This window comes from Nerophis ophidion, linkage group LG15 (genome assembly GCF_033978795.1).
Source record: "Nerophis ophidion isolate RoL-2023_Sa linkage group LG15, RoL_Noph_v1.0, whole genome shotgun sequence".
Taxonomy (NCBI): domain Eukaryota; kingdom Metazoa; phylum Chordata; class Actinopteri; order Syngnathiformes; family Syngnathidae; genus Nerophis; species Nerophis ophidion.
Genome location: NC_084625.1, coordinates 3859496 through 3883157, shown reverse-complemented (window position 1 = coordinate 3883157; position 23662 = coordinate 3859496). Strand labels below are relative to the sequence as shown.

The window sequence follows — 23662 nt, the reverse complement described above, 5'->3', positions numbered from 1 at the left end:
GTAGAGTAAATCAAACATGATCTGAGGGCGCCCCCTGGTGGTGTTTGGTGTTACAGTTGACCTAAAACCTCCATTTTGGGCTCATTTCAAACGCTGCTGTGTCAACATTGAATGCATACGAGCGCTCACTTCTGTATTATTATTATTATTATTAAATTATTTTTGCACCAATCTACAGTATTATATCACATAAAACATCTCCTCGTCGTGTAATGTCTAAAATAATTTCCGTGTAGAGCTACAATACATTTTAGGGTACCGTCTTATCCCCGCTCTTACTTTGAAAACACAACTTCCGGCTTTAGAATGTCTTTCCGTTTCCGTTCAATGGAGACTTGAAATTTTCTTTCGTGAAATATAAAATTAAAATCGTCTTTTAGAATTAGTTATTGCTTTTTAACACAAAATACGCATATGTTTTTCATTTTTATGTTTCGTATTTTAAAACGACACTCTAACTAATCGTTTTAATTCAATTTTTTTCAGATTTCATACATGAAAAAAAAAAAAAATCAAAGACCAATTCACCCCTTTGGTTGCAGTATCAGTATTTAAAATCTAAATTTAAATCAAACATGATCCAAGGGCGCCCCCTGGTGGTGTTCGGTGTTACAGTTGACCTAAAACCTCCATTTTGGGCTCATTTCAAACGCTGCAGTGTCAACATTGAATGCATACGAGCGCTCACTTCTGTATTATTATTATTATTATTAATACATTATTTTTGCACCAATATACAGTATTATATCACATAAAACATCTCTTCGTCGGGTAATGTCTAAAATAATTTCTGTGTCGAGCTACGAGACATTTTAGGGTACCGTCTTATACACGCTATTACTTTGAAAATACAACTTCCGGCTTTAGAATGTGTTTCCGTTTCCGTTCAATGGAGATTTTCATTTTTTCTTTCATGAAATATGAAATGAAAATCGTATTTTAGAATTAGTTATTGCTTTTTAACACAAAAACACGCATATTTTTTCATTTTTATGTTTCGTATTTTAAAACGACATTTTAACTAATCGTTTTGATTAAATTTTTTTCATTTTTCATACTGCCTTCCGCCTGATTGTTGCTGAGGTAGGCGCCAGCGACCCCAAAAGAGAATAAGCGGTAGGGAATGGATGGATGAACATGGAAAAAAAAAATCTAAAGACCAATTCACCCCTTTGGTCGCAGTATCAGTATTTTTTAACTTTTTAAAATCTACTGTATTATTATTATTATTAATAAATTATTTTTGCACCAATCTACAGTATTATATCACATAAAACATCTCGTCACCGTCTACTGTCTAAAATAATTTCTGTGTAGAGCTACAATACATTTTAGGGTACCGTATTATCCCCGCTCTTACTTTGAAAACACAACTTCCGGTTTTAGAATGTCTTTCCGTTTCCGTTCAATGGAGACTTTAAATTTTCTTTCATGAAATATAAAATGAAAATCAAATCGTCTTTTAGAATTAGTCAATTGCTTTTTAACACAAAACACGCTTCCTTTTTTTAAAAAAAAATTCGTATTTTAAAACGACATTTTAACAAGTCGTTTTTTATTTTTTCCATTTTTTTTTAAAATATCGTTTTAAACGTTATTTTAACTAGTCGTTTTTTAATATTATTATTTTTTAATTTGTAAACATGGAAAAAAATCGAAAGACCAATTCATCACCTTGGTTGCAGTAATCATATTTTGTCAAACATTTTTTTATTTATTTTTGAAAATGTCGACGTACAAGTAGAGTAAATCAAACATGATCTGAGGGCGCCCCCTGGTGGTGTTTGGTGTTACAGTTGACCTAAAACCTCCATTTTGGGCTCATTTCAAACGCTGCAGTGTCAACATTGAATTCATACGAGCGCTCACTTCTGTATTATTATTATTAATAAATTATTTTTGCACCAATCTACAGTATTATATCACATAAAACATCTCGTCACCGTCTAATGTTCAAAATAATTTCTGTGTAGAGCTACAATACATTTTAGGGTACCGTATTATCCCCGCTCTTACTTTGAAAACACAACTTCCGGTTTTAGAATGTCTTTCCGTTTCCGTTCAATGGAGACTTTAAATTTTCTTTCATGAAATATAAAATGAAAATCAAATCGTCTTTTAGAATTAGTTATTGCTTTTTAACACAAAACACGCTTCCTTTTTTTATATATTTTATTATTTTAAAACGACATTTTAACAAGTCGTTTTTTTATTTTTTCAATTTTTTTAAAACGATATTTTAACTAGTCGTTTTTTATTAATAATTTTTAAAATTTGTATGGATGGAAAAATAATCGAAGGATCAATTCACCACCTTGGTTGCAGTAATCATATTTTTTCAAACATTTTTTGATTTATTTTTGAAAATGTCGACGTACAAGTAGAGTAAATCAAACATGATCCAATGGCGCCCTCTGGTGGTGTTTAGTGTTAAATCACTGCAGTGTCAACATTGAATGCATACGAATGCTCTACATTATTATTATTATTATTATTATTATTATGATTATTCATGTGAAATATGTGAGGATAGAAAGTGAAAGAGGGTTTAAAAGTAGAGCAGGTCTGAGAGGGCGGCAGGAAGATGTGTCATCAGCTGCATGCGCAGCCAGCAGCGAGGCTCCATGGGGTTGTAGCGGGTGTAAGGACGCTTGGACCTGATGGCGTCCACAACGTCCTGCACCACAGGACCCACGTCCGTCCGCCCGCCGCCGCGGAAAGAGCGCACCGGCGCCGCCCGCCGCTGGAAGTGGACTCTGCCGTAGTCTTCCCGCACGCCCGCCGGCGCCTCGGCCCACAGCTTGTCGGGCGCGGCGTGGCGGGTGAGAAGTCCCGCGGCGGCGGTGAAGTTCCCCGGCTCCACCAGCGACACTTTGACCCCCCAGGGCTTCATCTCGTGGCGCAGGCAGTCGGAGAAGGCCTCCACGCCGTATTTGGACACGCAGTCGGGCGAGCGCATGACGTCCCCCATGCGGGCGTCGGAGCTGGACATGTTCACCACGCGGCCTGGCGACACCACAACATCCTTTTCACACGCAAACATTGTGTCCCACGCTAACAATCCTACATCCAATCCATCAACCTAACTTTCTCTCAAAATTGTACTTAAAATTAGACATAAAGTTGGTGGAAAATTAAGATTAAACGCAAAATTTGTTCAAAAATTAAACATTAAATCGGTTGCAAGATTTGACGTAAAATTGGTTGAAAAATTGAACGGAAGATTGGTTGAAAGCTTGACATTGGTTGAAAGATTGGACGTAAAATTGGTTGAAAGATTGAACGTAAAATTGGTTGAAAGACTGAACGCAAAATTGAACGTAGAATTGGTTTAAAGATTGGACGTAAAATTGGTTGAAAGATTGAACTTAAAATTGGTTGAAAGATTGAGCTTAAAATTGGTTGAAAGATTGAACGTAAAATTGGTTTAAAGATCGAACGTAAAATTGGTTGAAAGATTGGATGTACGATTGGACGTCAAATTTGTTGAAAGATCCAACGTAAAATTGGTTTAAAGTTTGAACGTAAAAATTGGTTGAAAGATCGAACGTAAAATTGGTTGAAAGATCGGACGCAAGATTGAACGTAAACATTGGTTGAAAGATAGAACGTAAAATCGGTTCTTAGATTTGACTTATGATTAGTTGAAAGATTGGACGTAAAATTGGTTGAAAGATCGAACGTAAAATTGGTTGAAGATTGAACGTAAGATTGGTTGAAAGATTGGATGTACGATTGGACGTAAAATTGGTTGAAAGATTGAACGTAAAATCGGTTCTTAGATTGGACTTATGATTAGTTGAAAGATCGGACGTAAAATTGGTTGAATGATTTTTTTATATTATTTTATTTTTTTTTATTGAATTTGACAGGTATTACAATGTACAATAGAACAATCAACACATTTTCCCCCTTTTTTCCCACCCACTTCCAAGAACAGCAACCCAACCCATACCCCATATGGTTGAATGATTTTGACGTAAAATTGGTTGAAAGTTTGAACGTAAGATTGAACGTAAAAATTGCTTGAAAGATTGAACGTAAAATCGGTTCTTAGTTTGGACTAATGATTAGTTGAAAGATTGAACGTAAAATCGGTTCTAAGATTGTATTTATGATTAGTTGAAAGATTGGACGTAAAATTGGTTGAAAGATTGGATGTATGATTGGACGTAAAATTTGTTTAAAGATTGAACGCAAGATTGAACGTAAAAATTGCTTGAAAGATTGAACGTAAAATCGGTTCTTAGATTGGATTTATGATTAGTTGAAAGATTGGACGTAAAATTTGTTGAAAGATCCAACGTAAAATTGGTCGAAAGATTGGACGCAAGATTGAACGTAAAATCGGTTCTTAGATTGGACTTATGATTAGTTGAAAGATTGGACGTAAAATTGGTTGAAAGATTGGATGTATGATTGGTTGAAAGATTGTACGCAAGATTGAACGTAAAAATTGCTTGAAAGAACGTAAAAATTGCTTGAAAGATTGAACGTAAAATCGGTTCTTAGATTGGATTTATGATTAGTTGAAAGATTGGACGTAAAATTGGTTGAATGATTGGATTTACGATTGGACGTAAAATGTGTTGAAAGATCCAGCGTAAAATTGGTTGAAAGATTGGACGCAAGATTGAACGTAAACATTGGTTGAAAGATTGAACGTAAAATCGGTTCTTAGATTGGATTTATGATTAGTTGAAAGATTGAACATAAAATTGGTTGAAAGATTGGACGTAAAATTGGTTGAAAGATTGGACGCAAGATTGAATGTAAACATTAATTGAAAGATTGAACGTAAAATCGGTTCTTAGATTGGATTTATGATTAGTTGAAAGATTGGACGTAAAATTGGTTGAAAGATTGAACGTAAAATTGATTCTTAGATTGGATTTATGATTAGTTGAAAGATTGGACGTAAAATTGGTTGAAAGATTGGATGTACGATTGGACGTAAAATTTGTTGAAAGATCCAACGTAAAATTGGTTGAAAGATTGGACATAAAATTTGTTGAAAGACCCAACGTAAAATTGGTTTAAAGTTTGAACGCAAGGTTGAACGTAAAAATTGGTTGAAAGATTGAACGTAAAATTGGTTGAAAGATTGAACATAAAATTGGTTGAAAGATTGAACGTAAAATGTGTTGAAAGATCGAACGTAAAATTGGTTGAAAGATTGGATGTACAATTGGACGTAAACATTGGTTGAAAGATGGAACTTAAAATCGGTTCTTAGATTGGATTTATGATTAGTTGAAAGATTGGACGTAAAATTGGTTGAAAGATTGGACGCAAGATTGAACGTAAACATTAGTTGAAAGATTGAACGTAAAATCGATTCTTAGATTGGATTTATGATTAGTTGAAAGATTGGACGTAAAATTGGTTGAAAGATTTAGACGTAAAATTGGTTGAAAGATTGAACGTAAAAATTGCTTGAAAGATTGAACGTAAAATCGATTCTTGGATTGGACTTCTGATTAGTTGAAAGATTGGACGTAAAATTGGTTGAAAGATCGAACGTAAAATTGGTTGAAAGATTGAACTTAAAATTGGTTGAAAGATTGGATGTACGATTGGACGTAAAATTTGTTGAAAGATCCAACGTAAAATTGGTTGAAAGATTGGACATAAAATTTGTTGAAAGACCCAACGTAAAATTGGTTTAAAGTTTGAACGCAAGGTTGAACGTAAAAATTGGTTGAAAGATTGAACGTAAAATTGGTTGATAGATTGGATGTACGATTGGACGTAAAATGTGTTGAAAGATCCAGCGTAAAATTTGTTGAAAGATTGGACGCAAGATTGAACGTAAACATTGGTTAAAAGATTGAACGTAAAATTAGTTGAAAGATTGAACTTAAAATTGGTTGAAAGATTGGATGTACGATTGGACGTAAAATTTGTTGAAAGATCCAACGTAAAATTGGTTGAAAGATTGGACGTAAAATCAGTTCTTAGATCGGACTTATGATTAGTTGAAAGATTGGACGTAAAATTGGTTGAAAAATTGGACGTAAAATTGGTTGAAAAATTGAACGGAAGATTGGTTGAAAGATTGGACATACGAGTTGATGTAAAATTGGTTGAAAGATTGAACGTAAGATTGATCGAAAGAATGGTTGTACGATTGGACATAAAATTTGTTAAAAGATCCAATGTAAAATTGGTTGAAAGACTGAATGCAAAATTGAACGTAGAATTGGTTTAAAGATTGGATGTAAAATTGGTTGAAAGATTGGATGTACGATTGGACGTAAAATTTGTTGAAAGACCCAACGTAAAATTGGTTTAAAGTTTGAACGCAAGATTGAACGTAAAAATTGGTTGAAAGATCGAACGTAAAAAATGGTTGAAAGATCGAATGTAAAATTGGTTGAAAGATTGGACGCAAGATTGAACGTAAACATTGGTTGAAAGATTGAACTTAAAATCGGTTCTTAGATTGGATTTATGATTAGTTGAAAGATTGGACGTAAAATTGGTTGAAAGATTGGATGTACGATTGGACGTAAAATTTGTTGAAAGATCCAACGTAAAATTGGTTGAAAGATTGGACATAAAATTTGTTGAAAGACCCAACGTAAAATTGGTTTAAAGTTTGAACGCAAGGTTGAACGTAAAAATTGGTTGAAAGATTGAACGTAAAATTGGTTGAAAGATTGAACGTAAAATTGGTTGATAGATTGGATGTACGATTGGACGTAAAATTGGTTGAAAGATTGAACATAAAATTGGTTGAAAGATTGAACGTAAAATGTGTTGAAAGATCGAACGTAAAATTGGTTGAAAGATTGGACGCAAGATTGAACGTAAACATTGGTTGAAAGATTGAACGTAAAATTGATTCTTAGATTGGATTTATGATTAGTTGAAAGATTGGACGTAAAATTGGTTGAAAGATCGCACGTAAAATTGGTTGAAAGATTGAACATAAAATTGGTTGAAAGATTGAACGTAAAATTGGTTGATAGATTGGATGTACGATTGGACGTAAAATTGGTTGAAAGATTGAACGTAAAATGTGTTGAAAGATCGAACGTAAAATTGGTTGAAAGATTGGATGTACAATTGGACGTAAACATTGGTTGAAAGATTGAACTTAAAATCGGTTCTTAGATTGGATTTATGATTAGTTGAAAGATTGGACGTAAAATTGGTTGAAAGATTGGACGTAAAATTGGTTGAAAGATTGGACGCAAGATTGAACGTAAACATTGGTTGAAAGATTGAACGTAAAATCGATTCTTAGATTGGACTTATGATTAGTTGAAAGATTGGACAAAATTGGTTGAATGATTTAGACGTAAAATTGGTTGAAAGATTGAACGTAAAAATTGCTTGAAAGATTGAACGTAAAATCGATTCTTGGATTGGACTTCTGATTAGTTGAAAGATTGGACGTAAAATTGGTTGAAAGATTGAACGTAAAATTGATTCTTAGATTGGATTTATGATTAGTTGAAAGATTGGACGTAAAATTGGTTGAAAGATTGGATGTACGATTGGACGTAAAATTTGTTGAAAGATCCAACGTAAAATTGGTTGAAAGATTGGACATAAAATTTGTTGAAAGACCCAACGTAAAATTGGTTTAAAGTTTGAACGCAAGGTTGAACGTAAAAATTGGTTGAAAGATTGAACGTAAAATTGGTTGAAAGATTGAACGTAAAATTGGTTGAAAGATTGAACATAAAATTGGTTGAAAGATTGAACGTAAAATGTGTTGAAAGATCGAACGTAAAATTGGTTGAAAGATTGGATGTACAATTGGACGTAAACATTGGTTGAAAGATGGAACTTAAAATCGGTTCTTAGATTGGATTTATGATTAGTTGAAAGATTGGACGTAAAATTGGTTGAAAGATTGGACGCAAGATTGAACGTAAACATTAGTTGAAAGATTGAACGTAAAATCGATTCTTAGATTGGATTTATGATTAGTTGAAAGATTGGACGTAAAATTGGTTGAAAGATTTAGACGTAAAATTGGTTGAAAGATTGAACGTAAAAATTGCTTGAAAGATTGAACGTAAAATCGATTCTTGGATTGGACTTCTGATTAGTTGAAAGATTGGACGTAAAATTGGTTGAAAGATCGAACGTAAAATTGGTTGAAAGATTGAACTTAAAATTGGTTGAAAGATTGGATGTACGATTGGACGTAAAATTTGTTGAAAGATCCAACGTAAAATTGGTTGAAAGATTGGACATAAAATTTGTTGAAAGACCCAACGTAAAATTGGTTTAAAGTTTGAACGCAAGGTTGAACGTAAAAATTGGTTGAAAGATTGAACGTAAAATTGGTTGATAGATTGGATGTACGATTGGACGTAAAATGTGTTGAAAGATCCAGCGTAAAATTTGTTGAAAGATTGGACGCAAGATTGAACGTAAACATTGGTTAAAAGATTGAACGTAAAATTAGTTGAAAGATTGAACTTAAAATTGGTTGAAAGATTGGATGTACGATTGGACGTAAAATTTGTTGAAAGATCCAACGTAAAATTGGTTGAAAGATTGGACGTAAAATCAGTTCTTAGATCGGACTTATGATTAGTTGAAAGATTGGACGTAAAATTGGTTGAAAAATTGGACGTAAAATTGGTTGAAAAATTGAACGGAAGATTGGTTGAAAGATTGGACATACGAGTTGATGTAAAATTGGTTGAAAGATTGAACGTAAGATTGATCGAAAGAATGGTTGTACGATTGGACATAAAATTTGTTAAAAGATCCAATGTAAAATTGGTTGAAAGACTGAATGCAAAATTGAACGTAGAATTGGTTTAAAGATTGGATGTAAAATTGGTTGAAAGATTGGATGTACGATTGGACGTAAAATTTGTTGAAAGACCCAACGTAAAATTGGTTTAAAGTTTGAACGCAAGATTGAACGTAAAAATTGGTTGAAAGATCGAACGTAAAAAATGGTTGAAAGATCGAATGTAAAATTGGTTGAAAGATTGGACGCAAGATTGAACGTAAACATTGGTTGAAAGATTGAACTTAAAATCGGTTCTTAGATTGGATTTATGATTAGTTGAAAGATTGGACGTAAAATTGGTTGAAAGATTGGATGTACGATTGGACGTAAAATTTGTTGAAAGATCCAACGTAAAATTGGTTGAAAGATTGGACATAAAATTTGTTGAAAGACCCAACGTAAAATTGGTTTAAAGTTTGAACGCAAGGTTGAACGTAAAAATTGGTTGAAAGATTGAACGTAAAATTGGTTGAAAGATTGAACGTAAAATTGGTTGATAGATTGGATGTACGATTGGACGTAAAATTGGTTGAAAGATTGAACATAAAATTGGTTGAAAGATTGAACGTAAAATGTGTTGAAAGATCGAACGTAAAATTGGTTGAAAGATTGGACGCAAGATTGAACGTAAACATTGGTTGAAAGATTGAACGTAAAATTGATTCTTAGATTGGATTTATGATTAGTTGAAAGATTGGACGTAAAATTGGTTGAAAGATCGCACGTAAAATTGGTTGAAAGATTGAACATAAAATTGGTTGAAAGATTGAACGTAAAATTGGTTGATAGATTGGATGTACGATTGGACGTAAAATTGGTTGAAAGATTGAACGTAAAATGTGTTGAAAGATCGAACGTAAAATTGGTTGAAAGATTGGATGTACAATTGGACGTAAACATTGGTTGAAAGATTGAACTTAAAATCGGTTCTTAGATTGGATTTATGATTAGTTGAAAGATTGGACGTAAAATTGGTTGAAAGATTGGACGTAAAATTGGTTGAAAGATTGGACGCAAGATTGAACGTAAACATTGGTTGAAAGATTGAACGTAAAATCGATTCTTAGATTGGACTTATGATTAGTTGAAAGATTGGACAAAATTGGTTGAATGATTTAGACGTAAAATTGGTTGAAAGATTGAACGTAAAAATTGCTTGAAAGATTGAACGTAAAATCGATTCTTGGATTGGACTTCTGATTAGTTGAAAGATTGGACGTAAAATTGGTTGAAAGATTGAACGTAAAATTGATTCTTAGATTGGATTTATGATTAGTTGAAAGATTGGACGTAAAATTGGTTGAAAGATTGGATGTACGATTGGACGTAAAATTTGTTGAAAGATCCAACGTAAAATTGGTTGAAAGATTGGACATAAAATTTGTTGAAAGACCCAACGTAAAATTGGTTTAAAGTTTGAACGCAAGGTTGAACGTAAAAATTGGTTGAAAGATTGAACGTAAAATTGGTTGAAAGATTGAACGTAAAATTGGTTGATAGATTGGATGTACGATTGGACGTAAAATTGGTTGAAAGATTGAACATAAAATTGGTTGAAAGATTGAACGTAAAATGTGTTGAAAGATCGAACGTAAAATTGGTTGAAAGATTGGACGCAAGATTGAACGTAAACATTGGTTGAAAGATTGAACGTAAAATTGATTCTTAGATTGGATTTATGATTAGTTGAAAGATTGGACGTAAAATTGGTTGAAAGATCGAACGTAAAATTGGTTGAAAGATTGGATGTACGATTGGACGTAAAATTTGTTGAAAGATTGAACATAAAATTGGTTGAAAGATTGAACGTAAAATTGGTTGATAGATTGGATGTACGATTGGACGTAAAATTGGTTGAAAGATTGAACGTAAAATGTGTTGAAAGATCGAACGTAAAATTGGTTGAAAGATTGGATGTACAATTGGACGTAAACATTGGTTGAAAGATTGAACTTAAAATCGGTTCTTAGATTGGATTTATGATTAGTTGAAAGATTGGACGTAAAATTGGTTGAAAGATTGGACGTAAAATTGGTTGAAAGATTGGACGCAAGATTGAACGTAAACATTGGTTGAAAGATTGAACGTAAAATCGATTCTTAGATTGGACTTATGATTAGTTGAAAGATTGGACAAAATTGGTTGAATGATTTAGACGTAAAATTGGTTGAAAGATTGAACGTAAAAATTGCTTGAAAGATTGAACGTAAAATCGATTCTTGGATTGGACTTCTGATTAGTTGAAAGATTGGACGTAAAATTGGTTGAAAGATTGAACGTAAAATTGGTTGAAAGATTGGATGTACGATTGGACGTAAAATTGGTTGAAAGATCCAACGTAAAATTGGTTGAAAGATTGGACATAAAATTTGTTGAAAGACCCAACGTAAAATTGGTTTAAAGTTCGAACGCAAGGTTGAACGTAAAAATTGGTTGAAAGATTGAACGTAAAATTGGTTGAAAGATTGAACGTAAAATTGGTTGATGGATTGGATGTACGATTGGACGTAAAATGTGTTGAAAGATCGAACGTAAAATTGGTTGAAAGATTGAACGTAAAAATTGCTTGAAAGATTGAACGTAAAATCGATTCTTGGATTGGACTTCTGATTAGTTGAAAGATTGGACGTAAAATTGGTTGAACGATCGAACGTAAAATTGGTTGAAAGATTGAACGTAAAATTGGTTGAAAGATTGGATGTACGATTGGACGTAAAATTTGTTGAAAGATCCAACGTAAAATTGGTTGAAAGATTGGACATAAAATTTGTTGAAAGACCCAACGTAAAATTGGTTTAAAGTTTGAACGCAAGGTTGAACGTAAAAATTGGTTGAAAGATTGAACGTAAAATTGGTTGATAGATTGGATGTACGATTGGACGTAAAATTGGTTGAAAGATTGAACATAAAATTGGTTGAAAGATTGAACGTAAAATGTGTTGAAAGATCGAACGTAAAATTGGTTGAAAGATTGGATGTACAATTGGACGTAAACATTGGTTGAAAGATTGAACTTAAAATCGGTTCTTAGATTGGATTTATGATTAGTTGAAAGATTGGACGTAAAATTGGTTGAAAGATTGGACGTAAAATTGGTTGAAAGATTGGATGTACAATTGGACGTAAACATTGGTTGAAAGATTGAACGTAAAATCGATTCTTAGATTGGATTTATGATTAGTTGAAAGATTGGACGTAAAATCGATTCTTAGATTGGACTTATGATTAGTTGAAAGATTGGACGTAAAATTGGTTGAATGATTTAGACGTAAAATTGGTTGAAAGATTGAACGTAAAAATTGCTTGAAAGATTGAACGTAAAATCGATTCTTGGATTGGACTTCTGATTAGTTGAAAGATTGGACGTAAAATTGGTTGAAAGATCGAACGTAAAATTGGTTGAAAGATTGAACTTAAAATTGGTTGAAAGATTGGATGTACGATTGGACGTAAAATTTGTTGAAAGATCCAACGTAAAATCAATCAATCAATCAATCAATCAATGTATTTTATTTCGGCAATCTTCACATAAAACAAAGAACAACAACAAGAAAAGAAAAAAAAAACCACTCATTTGAGCAATGATTGAGCCGAAAGGGTGTAGGTTGAAGGAACGCTTATATAAACCTACCCCATCACAACAAGAACAAGGTTGAAAGATTGAACATAAAATTGGTTGAAAGATTGAACGTAAAATCGGTTCTTAGATTGGATTTATGATTAGTTGAAAGATTGGACGTAAAATTGGTTGAATGATTTGGACGTAAAATTGGTTGAAAGATTGAACGTAAAATTGGTTCTTAGATTGGATTTATGATTAGTTGAAAGATTGGACGTAAAATTGGTTGAAAGATTGGACGTAAAATTGGTTGAATGATTGAACGTAAAATCGGTTCTTAGCTTGGATTTATGATTAGTTGAAAGATTGGACGTAAAATTGGTTGATAGATTAAACGTAAAATTGGTTGAAAGATTGAACGTAAAATTGGTTGAAAGATTGGACGTAAAATCGGTTCTTAGATTGTATTTGTGATTAGTTGAAAGATTGGACGTAAAATTGGTTGAAAGATTGAACGTAAAATTGGTTGAAAGATTGGATGCAAGATTGAACGTAAAATCGGTTCTTGGATTGGATTTATGATTAGTTGAAAGATTGGACGTAAAATCGGTTGAAAGATTGAACGTAAAATTGGTTGAAAGATTGGACGTAAAATTGGTTGAAAGATTGGACGTAAAATTGGTTGAAAGATTGGACGTAAAATTGGTTGAAAGATCGGACGTAAAATTGTTTAAAAGATTGGATGCAAGATTGAACGTAAACATTGGTTGAAAGATTGAACGTAAAATCGGTTCTTGGATTGGATTTATGATTAGTTGAAAGATTGGACGTAAAATTGGTTGAAAGATTGAACGTAAAATTGGTTGAAAGATTGAACGTAAAATTGGTTGAAAGATTGGATGCAAGATTGAACGTAAAATCGGTTCTTGGATTGGATTTATGATTAGTTGAAAGATTGGACGTAAAATTGGTTGAAAGATTGAACGTAAAATTGGTTGAAAGATTGGATGCAAGATTGAACGTAAACATTGGTTGAAAGATTGAACGTAAAATCGGTTCTTGGATTGGATTTATGATTAGTTGAAAGATTGGACGTAAAATTGGTTGAAAGATTGAACGTAAAATTGGTTGAAAGAACTAATGTAAAATTGGTTGAAAGATCAAACGTAATATTGGTTGAAAGATGGAATGTAAAAAATGGTTGAAAGATTGAACGTAAAATTGGTTGAAAGATTGGATGTAAAATCGGTTCTTAGATTGGACTAATGATTAGTTGAAAGATTGGACGTAAAATTGGTTGAAAGATTGGATGTACGATTGGACGTAAAATTGGTTGAAACATCCAACGTAAAATTGGTTGATAGATTGAACATAAGATTGAACGTAAACATTAGTTGAAAGATTGAACGTAAAATAGGTTCTTAGATTGGATTTATGATTAGTTAAAAGATTGGACGTAAAAATGGTTGAAAGATTGAACATAAAATTGGTTGAAAGATTGAACGTAAAATTGGTTGAAAGATTGAACGTAAAATCGATTCTTAGTTTGGACTTCTGATTAGTTGAAAGATTGGACGTAAAATTGGTTGAATGATTTGGATGTAAAATTGGTTGAAAGATTGAACATAAAATTGGTTGAAAGATTGGATGTACAATTGGTTGAAAGATTGGATGTACAATTGGACGTAAAATTTGTTGAAAGATCCAACGTAAAATTGGTTGAAAGATTGGATGCAAGGTTGAACGTAAACATTGGTTGAAAGATTGAACGTAAAATCGGTTCTTAGATTGAATTTATGATTAGTTGAAAGATTGAACGTAAACATTAGTTGAAAGATTGGACGTAAAATCGGTTCTTAGATTGGATTTGTGATTAGTTGAAAGATTGGACGTAAAATTGGTTGAAAGATTGAACGTAAAATTGGTTGAAAGATTGGACGCAAGATTGAACGTAAACATTAGTTGAAAGATTGAACGTAAAATCGGTTCTTAGATTGGATTTGTGATTAGTTGAAAGATTGGACGTAAAATTGGTTGAAAGATTGAACGTAAAATTGGTTGAAAGATTGGATGCAAGATTGAACGTAAACATTGGTTGAAAGATTGAACGTAAAATCGGTTCTTGGATTGGATTTATGATTAGTTGAAAGATTGGACGTAAAATTGGTTGAAAGAACTAATGTAAAATTGGTTGAAAGATCAAACGTAATATTGGTTGAAAGATGGAATGTAAAAAATGGTTGAAAGATTGGATGTAAAATCGGTTCTTAGATTGGACTAATGATTAGTTGAAAGATTGGACGTAAAATTGGTTGAAAGATTGGATGTACGATTGGACGTAAAATTGGTTGAAACATCCAACGTAAAATTGGTTGATAGATTGAACATAAGATTGAACGTAAACATTAGTTGAAAGATTGAACGTAAAATAGGTTCTTAGATTGGATTTATGATTAGTTAAAAGATTGGACGTAAAAATGGTTGAAAGATTGAACATAAAATTGGTTGAAAGATTGAACGTAAAATTGGTTGAAAGATTGAACGTAAAATCGGTTCTTAGTTTGGACTTCTGATTAGTTGAAAGATTGGACGTAAAATTGGTTGAATGAGTTGGATGTAAAATTGGTTGAAAGATTGAACATAAAATTGGTTGAAAGATTGGATGTACAATTGGTTGAAAGATTGGATGTACAATTGGACGTAAAATTTGTTGAAAGATCCAACGTAAAATTGGTTGAAAGATTGGATGCAAGGTTGAACGTAAACATTGGTTGAAAGATTGAACGTAAAATCGGTTCTTAGATTGAATTTATGATTAGTTGAAAGATTGAACGTAAACATTAGTTGAAAGATTGGACGTAAAATCGGTTCTTAGATTGGATTTGTGATTAGTTGAAAGATTGGACGTAAAATTGGTTGATAAATTGACGGTAAAATTGGTTGAAAGATTGAACGTAAAATTGGTTGAAAGATTGGACACAAGATTGAACGTAAACATTAGTTGAAAGATTAAACGTAAAATCGGTTCTTAGATTGGATTTGTGATTAGTTGAAAGATTGGACGTAAAATTGGTTGAAAGATTGAACGTAAAATTGGTTGAAAGATTGGATGCAAGATTGAACGTAAACATTGGTTGAAAGATTGAACGTAAAATCGGTTCTTGGATTGGATTTATGATTAGTTGAAAGATTGGACGTAAAATTGGTTGAAAGAACTAATGTAAAATTGGTTGAAAGATTGAACGTAAAATTGGTTGAAAGAACTAATGTAAAATTGGTTGAAAGATTGAACGTAAAATTGGTTGAAAGAACTAATGTAAAATTGGTTGAAAGATCAAACGTAATATTGGTTGAAAGATGGAATGTAAAAAATGGTTGAAAGATTGAACGTAAAATTGGTTGAAAGATCGGACGCAAGATTGAACGTAAACATTGGTTGAAAGATTGAATGTAAAATCGGTTCTTAGATTGGACTAATGATTAGTTGAAAGATTGGACGTAAAATCGGTTTTTAGATTAGATTTATGATTAGTTGAAAGATTGGACGTAAAATTGGTTGAAAGATTGGACGTAAAATTGGTTGAAAGATTGGATGCAAGATTGAACGTAAACATTGGTTGAAAGATTGAACGTAAAATCCGTTCTTGGATTGGATTTATGATTAGTTGAAAGATTGGACGTAAAATTGGTTGAAAGAACTAATGTAAAATTGGTTGAAAGATTGGATGCAAGATTGAACGTAAACATTGGTTGAAAGATTGAACGTAAAATCGGTTCTTCGATTGGATTTATGATTAGTTGAAAGATTGGACGTAAAATTGGTTGAAAGAACTAATGTAAAATTGGTTGAAAGATCAAACGTAATATTGGTTGAAAGATGGAATGTAAAAAATGGTTGAAAGATTGAACGTAAAATTGGTTGAAAGATCGGACGCAAGATTGAACGTAAACATTGGTTGAAAGATTGAATGTAAAATCGGTTCTTAGATTGGACTAATGATTAGTTGAAAGATTGGACGTAAAATCGGTTTTTAGATTAGATTTATGATTAGTTGAAAGATTGGACGTAAAATTGGTTGAAACATCCAACGTAAAATTGGTTGATAGATTGAACGTAAAATCGGTTCTTCGATTGGATTCATGATTAGTTAAAAGATTGAACGTAAAATTGGTTGAAAGATTGAACATAAAATTGGTTGAAAGATTGAACGTAAAATTGGTTGAAAGATTGGATGTACAATTGGACGTAAAATTTGTTGAAAGATCCAGCGTAAAATTGGTTGAAAGATTGAACGTAAAATCCGTTCTTGGATTGGATTTATGATTAGTTGAAAGATTGGACGTAAAATTGGTTGAAAGAACTAATGTAAAATTGGTTGAAAGATCAAACGTAATATTGGTTGAAAGATGGAATGTAAAAAATGGTTGAAAGATTGAACGTAAAATTGGTTGAAAGATCGGACGCAAGATTGAACGTAAACATTGGTTGAAAGATTGAATGTAAAATCGGTTCTTAGATTGGATTTATGATTAGTTGATAGATTGAACGTAAAATCGGTTCTTCGATTGGATTTATGATTAGTTAAAAGATTGAACGTAAAATTGGTTGAAAGATTGAACATAAAATTGGTTGAAAGATTGAACGTAAAATTGGTTGAAAGATTGGATGTACAATTGGACATAAAATTTGTTGAAAGATACAACGTAAAATTGGTTGAAAGATTGGATGCAAGGTTGAACGTAAACATTGCTTGAAAGATTGAACGTAAAATCGGTTCTTGGATTGGATTTATGATTAGTTGAAAGATTGGACGTAAAATTGGTTGAAAGATTGAACATAAAATTGGTTGAAAGATTGGACGCAAGGTTGAACGTAAACATTGCTTGAAAGATTGAACGTAAAATCGGTTCTTAGTCTGGATTTATGATTAGTTGAAAGATTGGACGTAAAATTGGTTGAAAAATTCTACGTAAAATTGAAATTAAAATTGGTTGAAAACTTGGACGTAAGATAATAATTCTGATTATTGTTCAGTCACATAATCCCCAACAGGGACAAGCGGTAGGAAATGGATGGATAATTCTGATTATTGACCCGTCACATAATTCTAATTATTGATCAGTCCAACATCAACACACTGTGCTCTCCAATTGGAATTATTCTTTGCATTCGATCCATTACTCTTGATCTCCCCCTGGGAGGTGAGGGGAGCAGCGAGCAGCAGTGAGCAGCAGCAGTGGCCACGCCCGGGAATCATTTTTGGTGATTTAACCCCCAATTCCAATCCTTGATGCTGAGTGCCAAGCAGGGAGGTAATGACTCCCATTTTTTTTATAGTCTTTGGTATGACTCAGCCAGGGTTTTGAACTCACAACCTACTACCCATCTCAGGGCAGAGACTCTAACTACTGGTTTTTCAAAGCAGTGGAGGATTATTGTAACTTCCTGCTTCTGTTCAAGTCATGTGTTCCACTGCAGCTCCAAAGTCCACACGTCTTATGGAATGACCCCGCTCAGGAATGTGGCTCGCAGCCACACCGTTGTTAGCACGTTAGCCCGTTAGCTGACCCGCAGGAAGTGGTCGCTCACCTTTAGCCCGACGAATTAGCGGCAGCGCCGCTTTGGTGACCCGACGGTGCCCCACAGGTTGACCTCTGACACGCGCTTGTAGGTTTCCAAGGACGTGAACTCCACCTCCCCCGAGGCGGACACGCCCGCGTTGTTGACCAGCGCCCACAGACCTGGGGACACAACTTTTTTAAGTCCGGGTGACAAGAAGCAGCGGCGCCAGCATCTTCTACCTCTCTGCGCCTCGCCCAGGTGATCTCGGATGAAGTCCACGGCGTGGACCACCTGCTGATCGCTGCGGACGTCCAGCTGGAGCACCTTCATGCGGGACGAGCGACAGTCCTCCAGTTTCTTTGCTCCCGCCCCGCCTTGGTCCTGGATCCACCACATTTACTAACTCCTGTCAATGTCCGCCTACCACCCCCATTATCAGGACAAACATTTAATAATAGCATTTAAACAACTATACGGTATATAAGCCACACCCACTAAAATATATAGCCGCTCCCAGTCTGTGGAACGCTCTCCCTGACCACCTGAGGGCACCACAGACTGTGAATGCTTTTAAAAAGGGCTTAAAAATCCTTCTTAAAAACAAACAAACAAAAACTACTTTTTTTTTTTAGTTATATGGTTTTTATTTTTATTATATTTATTTTTTCAATACACCGTAGCACTTTGTGGATGTTTGCTCAATGGAAAGTGCTTTTCACAGATAAAATCAATCCATCCATTTTCTACCGCTTATTCCCTTTTGGGGTCGCGGGCGCCCATCTCAGCTACAATCGGGCGGAAGGCGGGGTACACCCTGGACAAGTCGCCACCTCATCGCAGGGCCAACACAGATGGACGGACAACATTCACACACTAGCGCCAATTTAGTGTGGCCAATCAACCTATCCCCAGGTGCATGTCTTTGGAGGTGGGAGGGGCCTATCCCCAGGGGCATGTCTTTGGAGGTGGGAGGGGCCTATCCCCAGGTGCATGTCTTTGGAGGTGGGAGGAAGCCGGAGTACCCGGAGGGAACCCACGCATTCACGGGGAGAACATGCAAACTCCACACAGAAAGATCCCGAGCCTGGGATTGAACCCAGGACTGCAGGACTTTCATATTGTGAGGCAGACGCACTAACCCCTCTGCCACCGTGAAGCCAAATAAAATCCATTATTATTATTATTATTATTATATAAACGTTGTGATATAAGTTATTTACACAGAAATGTTTATTTCTGTGATATGGTAGTAAAACGGCTGGTCAAACAAAACCGAAGTCATGGTCGTGGACCCAGTTCAAACCCTGGCCGTGTCATACCAAAGACTATAAAAATGCTCCCAGTTTGTGAAATGCTCCCCCTGACCACTTGAGGGCACCACAGACTGTGAATACTTTTAAAAAATGCTTAAAAACCCTTCTTAAAAAAAACAACAACTTTTTTTAGATATATAGTTTTTATTTTTATTATCTTTTTATTAATCTTTTTAATACGCTGTGGCACTTTGAGGCTGTTTGCGCAACGGAAAGTGCTTTTTAGGAATAAAGTCTATTATTATCATTGATTGGCAACACTAAATGGGCCTTAGTGTGTGAATGTTGTCTGTCTATCTGTGTTGGCCCTGCGATGAGGGGGTGACTTGTCCAGGGTGTACACCGCCTTCCGCCCGATTGTAGCTGAGATAGGCTCCAGCGACCCTGAAGGGAATAAGCGATAGAAAATGGATGGATGGATTATTATTATTATTATATAAACATTATTTACACAGAAATGTTTATTTCTGTGACACGGCAGTAAAACGGCTGATCAAACAAAACAGAAGTCATGGTCGTGGACCCAGTTCAAACCCCGGCCGAGTCATACCAAAGATTATTAAATTGGGAGCCATTACCTCTCTGCTTGGCACTCGGAATCACCAAAAAATGTTTACCAGGCGCGGCCAACGCTGGTGCTCACTGCTCCCCTCACCGTTAATAATACTAACACAGACGCTCGGAAACGTGTTAGCGTATTATCTAAAGCTAAAACTTACGAATCGTTGATGAATGAAGAATCCATATGAGCAGAAACATTATGGATGGCTAGAAGACGGGACTTCCGGTTGAAAACTTTAAACAGCAGGAAACATTGTGTCGCTTCATCTAGCTACAACTGCAGTGAGCGAACTCGTCCAGAAGATGGCGCCATAGCACAAAAAAAATAACACACCTCTTCTGAATCTTTGCATGTCTTTTAATGAAAACTAGTTGCTTTATGGTCGTCACCGAAGAAAAATCCATAAATTAGCTGCACCGTTTTATAAGCCGCAGGTTCCAAAGCGTGGGGAAAAAAAGGAGCGGCTTATAGTCCGGAATTTACGGTACATTTACATGATAACTATCACAATTTTACTTTAGAAACCTTTTTTAAAACCATCTTGAACGTTGTGGAACTAATCTGTTACTGTGAACATACTAACTCATGCTCCTTGGACATTGTCCGAGAGCTAGTGGGCAGCCTTGGATGGAGTTGGCTCTTTCTGTGGCTTTGTTGGGTCTGTTCCTGTCTCTTTTTCTGTTGTTTACTTTTGTAGTTGTATGTAAAATGGTGCCGCTGGTTGCATCGGCTCTGTATTCCTTTAATTTATTTTATGTCCCTTGATGTTAACCTATTTTACCTTATTTTTTGTACAGTCCTTAATGAACATTAACTCTAAATATCGGTTATCGGCCTCCTCGACTACTTATGGTCGGTACTGGTACAGGCGAGCTCTAACCTTTGTCCAGAGTTGCACCATAATCTTCTTAACTTTGTGTATTTTTGTATTATTTGTTCAACAAGTGGCGATGCAAGCTTATAGTGTAGCTTTTTGCGAACGGCAACAATAAAGTAAGATCTTTTTTTTACGAGTGGCAACAAAAAAAGTAAGAACTTTTTTGCGTGTGGCAACAATAAAGTAAGAATTTTTTTTTGTGAGTGGCAACAATAAAGTAAGGGCTTTTTTTTACGAGTGGAAAAAATAAAGTAAGAGTTTTATTTACGAGTGGCAACAATACAGTAAGAGCTTTTTTTCACAAGTGGCAACGATAAAGTAAGAGCTTTTTATACTAGTGGCAACAATGAAGTAAGAGCTTTTTTTGCGTGTGGCAATAATAAAGTAAGAGGGTATTTTTGCGTGTGGCAACAATAAAGTAAGAATTTTTTTGCGTGTGGCAACAATAAAGTAAGAATTCTTTTTTGTGAGTGGCAACAATAACGTAAGAGCTTTTTTTTTTACGAGTGGAAAAAATAAAGTGAGAGCTTTTTTTACGAGTGACACCAATAGAGTAAGAGCTTTTTTTTTTACGAGTGGCAAAGATAAAGTAAGAGCTTTTTATACTAGTGGCAACAATAAAGTAAGAGCTTTTTTTGCGAGTGTCAACAATAAGGTAAGAGCTTTTTTTTTTTACGAGTGGCAACAATAAAGTAAGAGCTTTTTATACTAGTGGCAACAATGAAGTAAGAGCTTTTTTTGCGAGTGGCAACAATAAAGTAAGAGCGTATTTTTGCGAGTGGCAACAAAAAAGTAAGAATTTTTTTGCGTGTGGCAACAATGAAGTAAGAATTCTTTTTTGTGAGTGGCAACAATAATGTAAGAGCTTTTTTTTTACGAGTGGAAAAAATAAAGTGAGAGCTTTTTTTACGAGTGGCAACAATACAGTAAGAGCTTTTTTTTTTACGAGTGGCAAAGATAAAGTAAGAGCTTTTTATACTAGTGGCAACAATAAAGTAAGAGCTTTTTTTGCGAGTGGCAACAAAGTAAGAGCATATTTTTGTGAGTGGCAACAACAAGGTAAGAGCTTTTTTTTTTACGAGTGGCAACAATAAAGTAAGAATTTTTTTTTGTGAGTGGCAACAATAAAGTAAGAGATTTTTTTTTTTTACGAGTGGAAAAAATACAGTAAGAGCTTTTTTTTAACGAGTGGCAACGATAAAGTAAGAGCTTTTTATACTAGTGGCAACAATGAAGTAAGAGCTTTTTTTGCGAGTGGCAACAATAAAGTAAGAACTTTTTTGCGTGTGGCAACAATAAAGTAAGAGCTTTTTTTTTTTACTAGTGGAAAAAATACAGTAAGAGCTTTTTTTACGAGTAGCAACAATACAGTAAGAGCTTTTTATAATAGTGGCAACAATGAAGTAAGAGCGTATTTTTACGGGTGGCAACAATAAAGTAAGAGCGTATTTTTACGAGTGGCAACAATAAGGTAAGAGCTTTTTTTTACGCGTGACAACAAAAAAGTAAGAACTTTTTTGCGTGTGGCAACAATAAAGTAAGAATTTTTTTTGTGAGTGGCAACAATAAAGTAAGAGCTTTTTTTTTACGAGTGGAAAAAATACAGTAAGAGCTTTTTTTTACGAGTGGCAACAATAAAGTAAGAGCGTATTTTTGCAAGTGGCAACAATAAGGTAAGAGCTTTTTTTAACGTGTGGCAACAATAAAGTAAGAATTTTTTTTGTGAGTGGCAACAATAACGTAAGAACTTTTTTTTTACGAGTGGAAAAAATAAAGTAAGAGCTTTTTTTACTAGTGGCAACAATATAGTAAGAGCTTTTTTTTTTTTTACGAGTGGCAACGATAAAGTAAAAGCTTTTTATACTAGTGGCAACAATAAAGTAAGAGCTTTCTTTTTACAAGTGGCAACAAAAAAGTAAAAACTTTTTTGCGTGTGGCAACAAAGTAAGAATTTTTTTTGTGAGTGGCAACAAAGTAAGAGCTTTTTTTTTTACGAGTGGAAAAAATACAGTAAGAGCTTTTTTACGAGTAACAACAATACAGTAAGAGCTTTAATTTTTACGAGCGGCAACGATAAAGTAAGAGCTTTTTATAATAGTGGCAACAATAAAGTAAGAGCCTTTTTTTCGAGTGGCAACAATAAAGTAAGAGCGTATTTTTACGAGTGGCAACAATAAGGGAAGAGCTTTTTTTTTTACGAGTGGCAACAATAAAGTAAGAGCTTTACCTTAAGTAGGCATCCTGCAAAGACGGTGAAGCCAAGATGGTGCAGGTGTAACGCCAACGCGTGGCCAAAGCCGCTGTCACAGCCCGTGACCAACACACCTCTGCCCGTTACCTGCATGCAGACACGACATTAATTCACTTTTATTATTATTATTATTTACACATGGTGACTTACCTCCAGCACTCCTCTGGGGAGTCTCGGCGTCGCCACGCAGAGCAGCAGCAGCAAATAGAGGGCCACGATGCACTCCGTCACGCTGGTCTCCGGCAGCCCCAGCAGCGTCGTGGCGGCGCCCAGCAGCGCCGGCAGTCCGAAGCCCAGCAGGGCGGTGAGGGAGACGGACAAAGTCAGCGGCGCGACCGGCGGCGCCATCTCGGCTCAATGCTTCTGTTTACTTTTGCACACGCCGGGTGGGACGGGGTCGACACGCCCCCCGGAAGTAAACAACCTATTATATACGACCCTTATATAATTTGATTATAATATAATTATTGCACCGACACGTTTGTGCTGATTATTCGTCAGACGACAAAACTTCCATATTTTTAAGAAAATTCGGCGGGATTTCAAGCTGGAAGTAGGAAAAAACACTAGGAGAGCGAAACCGGAAGTACTTGTAAGACAAGCATTTTAGCGTCATTTCGTCTTTGAAGCATTGCTCCTTACTACCGTGCTCTACGAATGCGTCCAATCTCTTAGGATATTTTTATTTATTTACTGTTAATTCGGCATTATATAAAAAAACGAGATCCTGAAAGGGACAAGCCGTAAAAAATGTGATGGATGGATAGATG

The 23662-nt window shown here is 34.7% G+C and overlaps 1 protein-coding gene across 1 annotated transcript in view; it reads right to left on the bottom strand.

The window, feature by feature from the left end:
* Positions 1-2263: 2263 nt before the first annotated feature.
* LOC133569097 (D-beta-hydroxybutyrate dehydrogenase, mitochondrial-like) overlaps positions 2264-23662 on the bottom strand; it is a 22224-nt gene continuing 825 nt past the window's right edge. Inside the window, 6 exon segments of the mRNA XM_061921254.1 lie at positions 2264-3006; positions 17917-17961; positions 17964-18068; positions 18129-18270; positions 22869-22979; positions 23043-23662. The exon segment at positions 23043-23662 is cut by the window's right edge and continues 825 nt beyond it. Coding sequence (XP_061777238.1) covers positions 2549-3006; positions 17917-17961; positions 17964-18068; positions 18129-18270; positions 22869-22979; positions 23043-23240 — 1059 coding nt within the window. The 5' untranslated portion in view covers positions 23241-23662 and the 3' untranslated portion in view covers positions 2264-2548.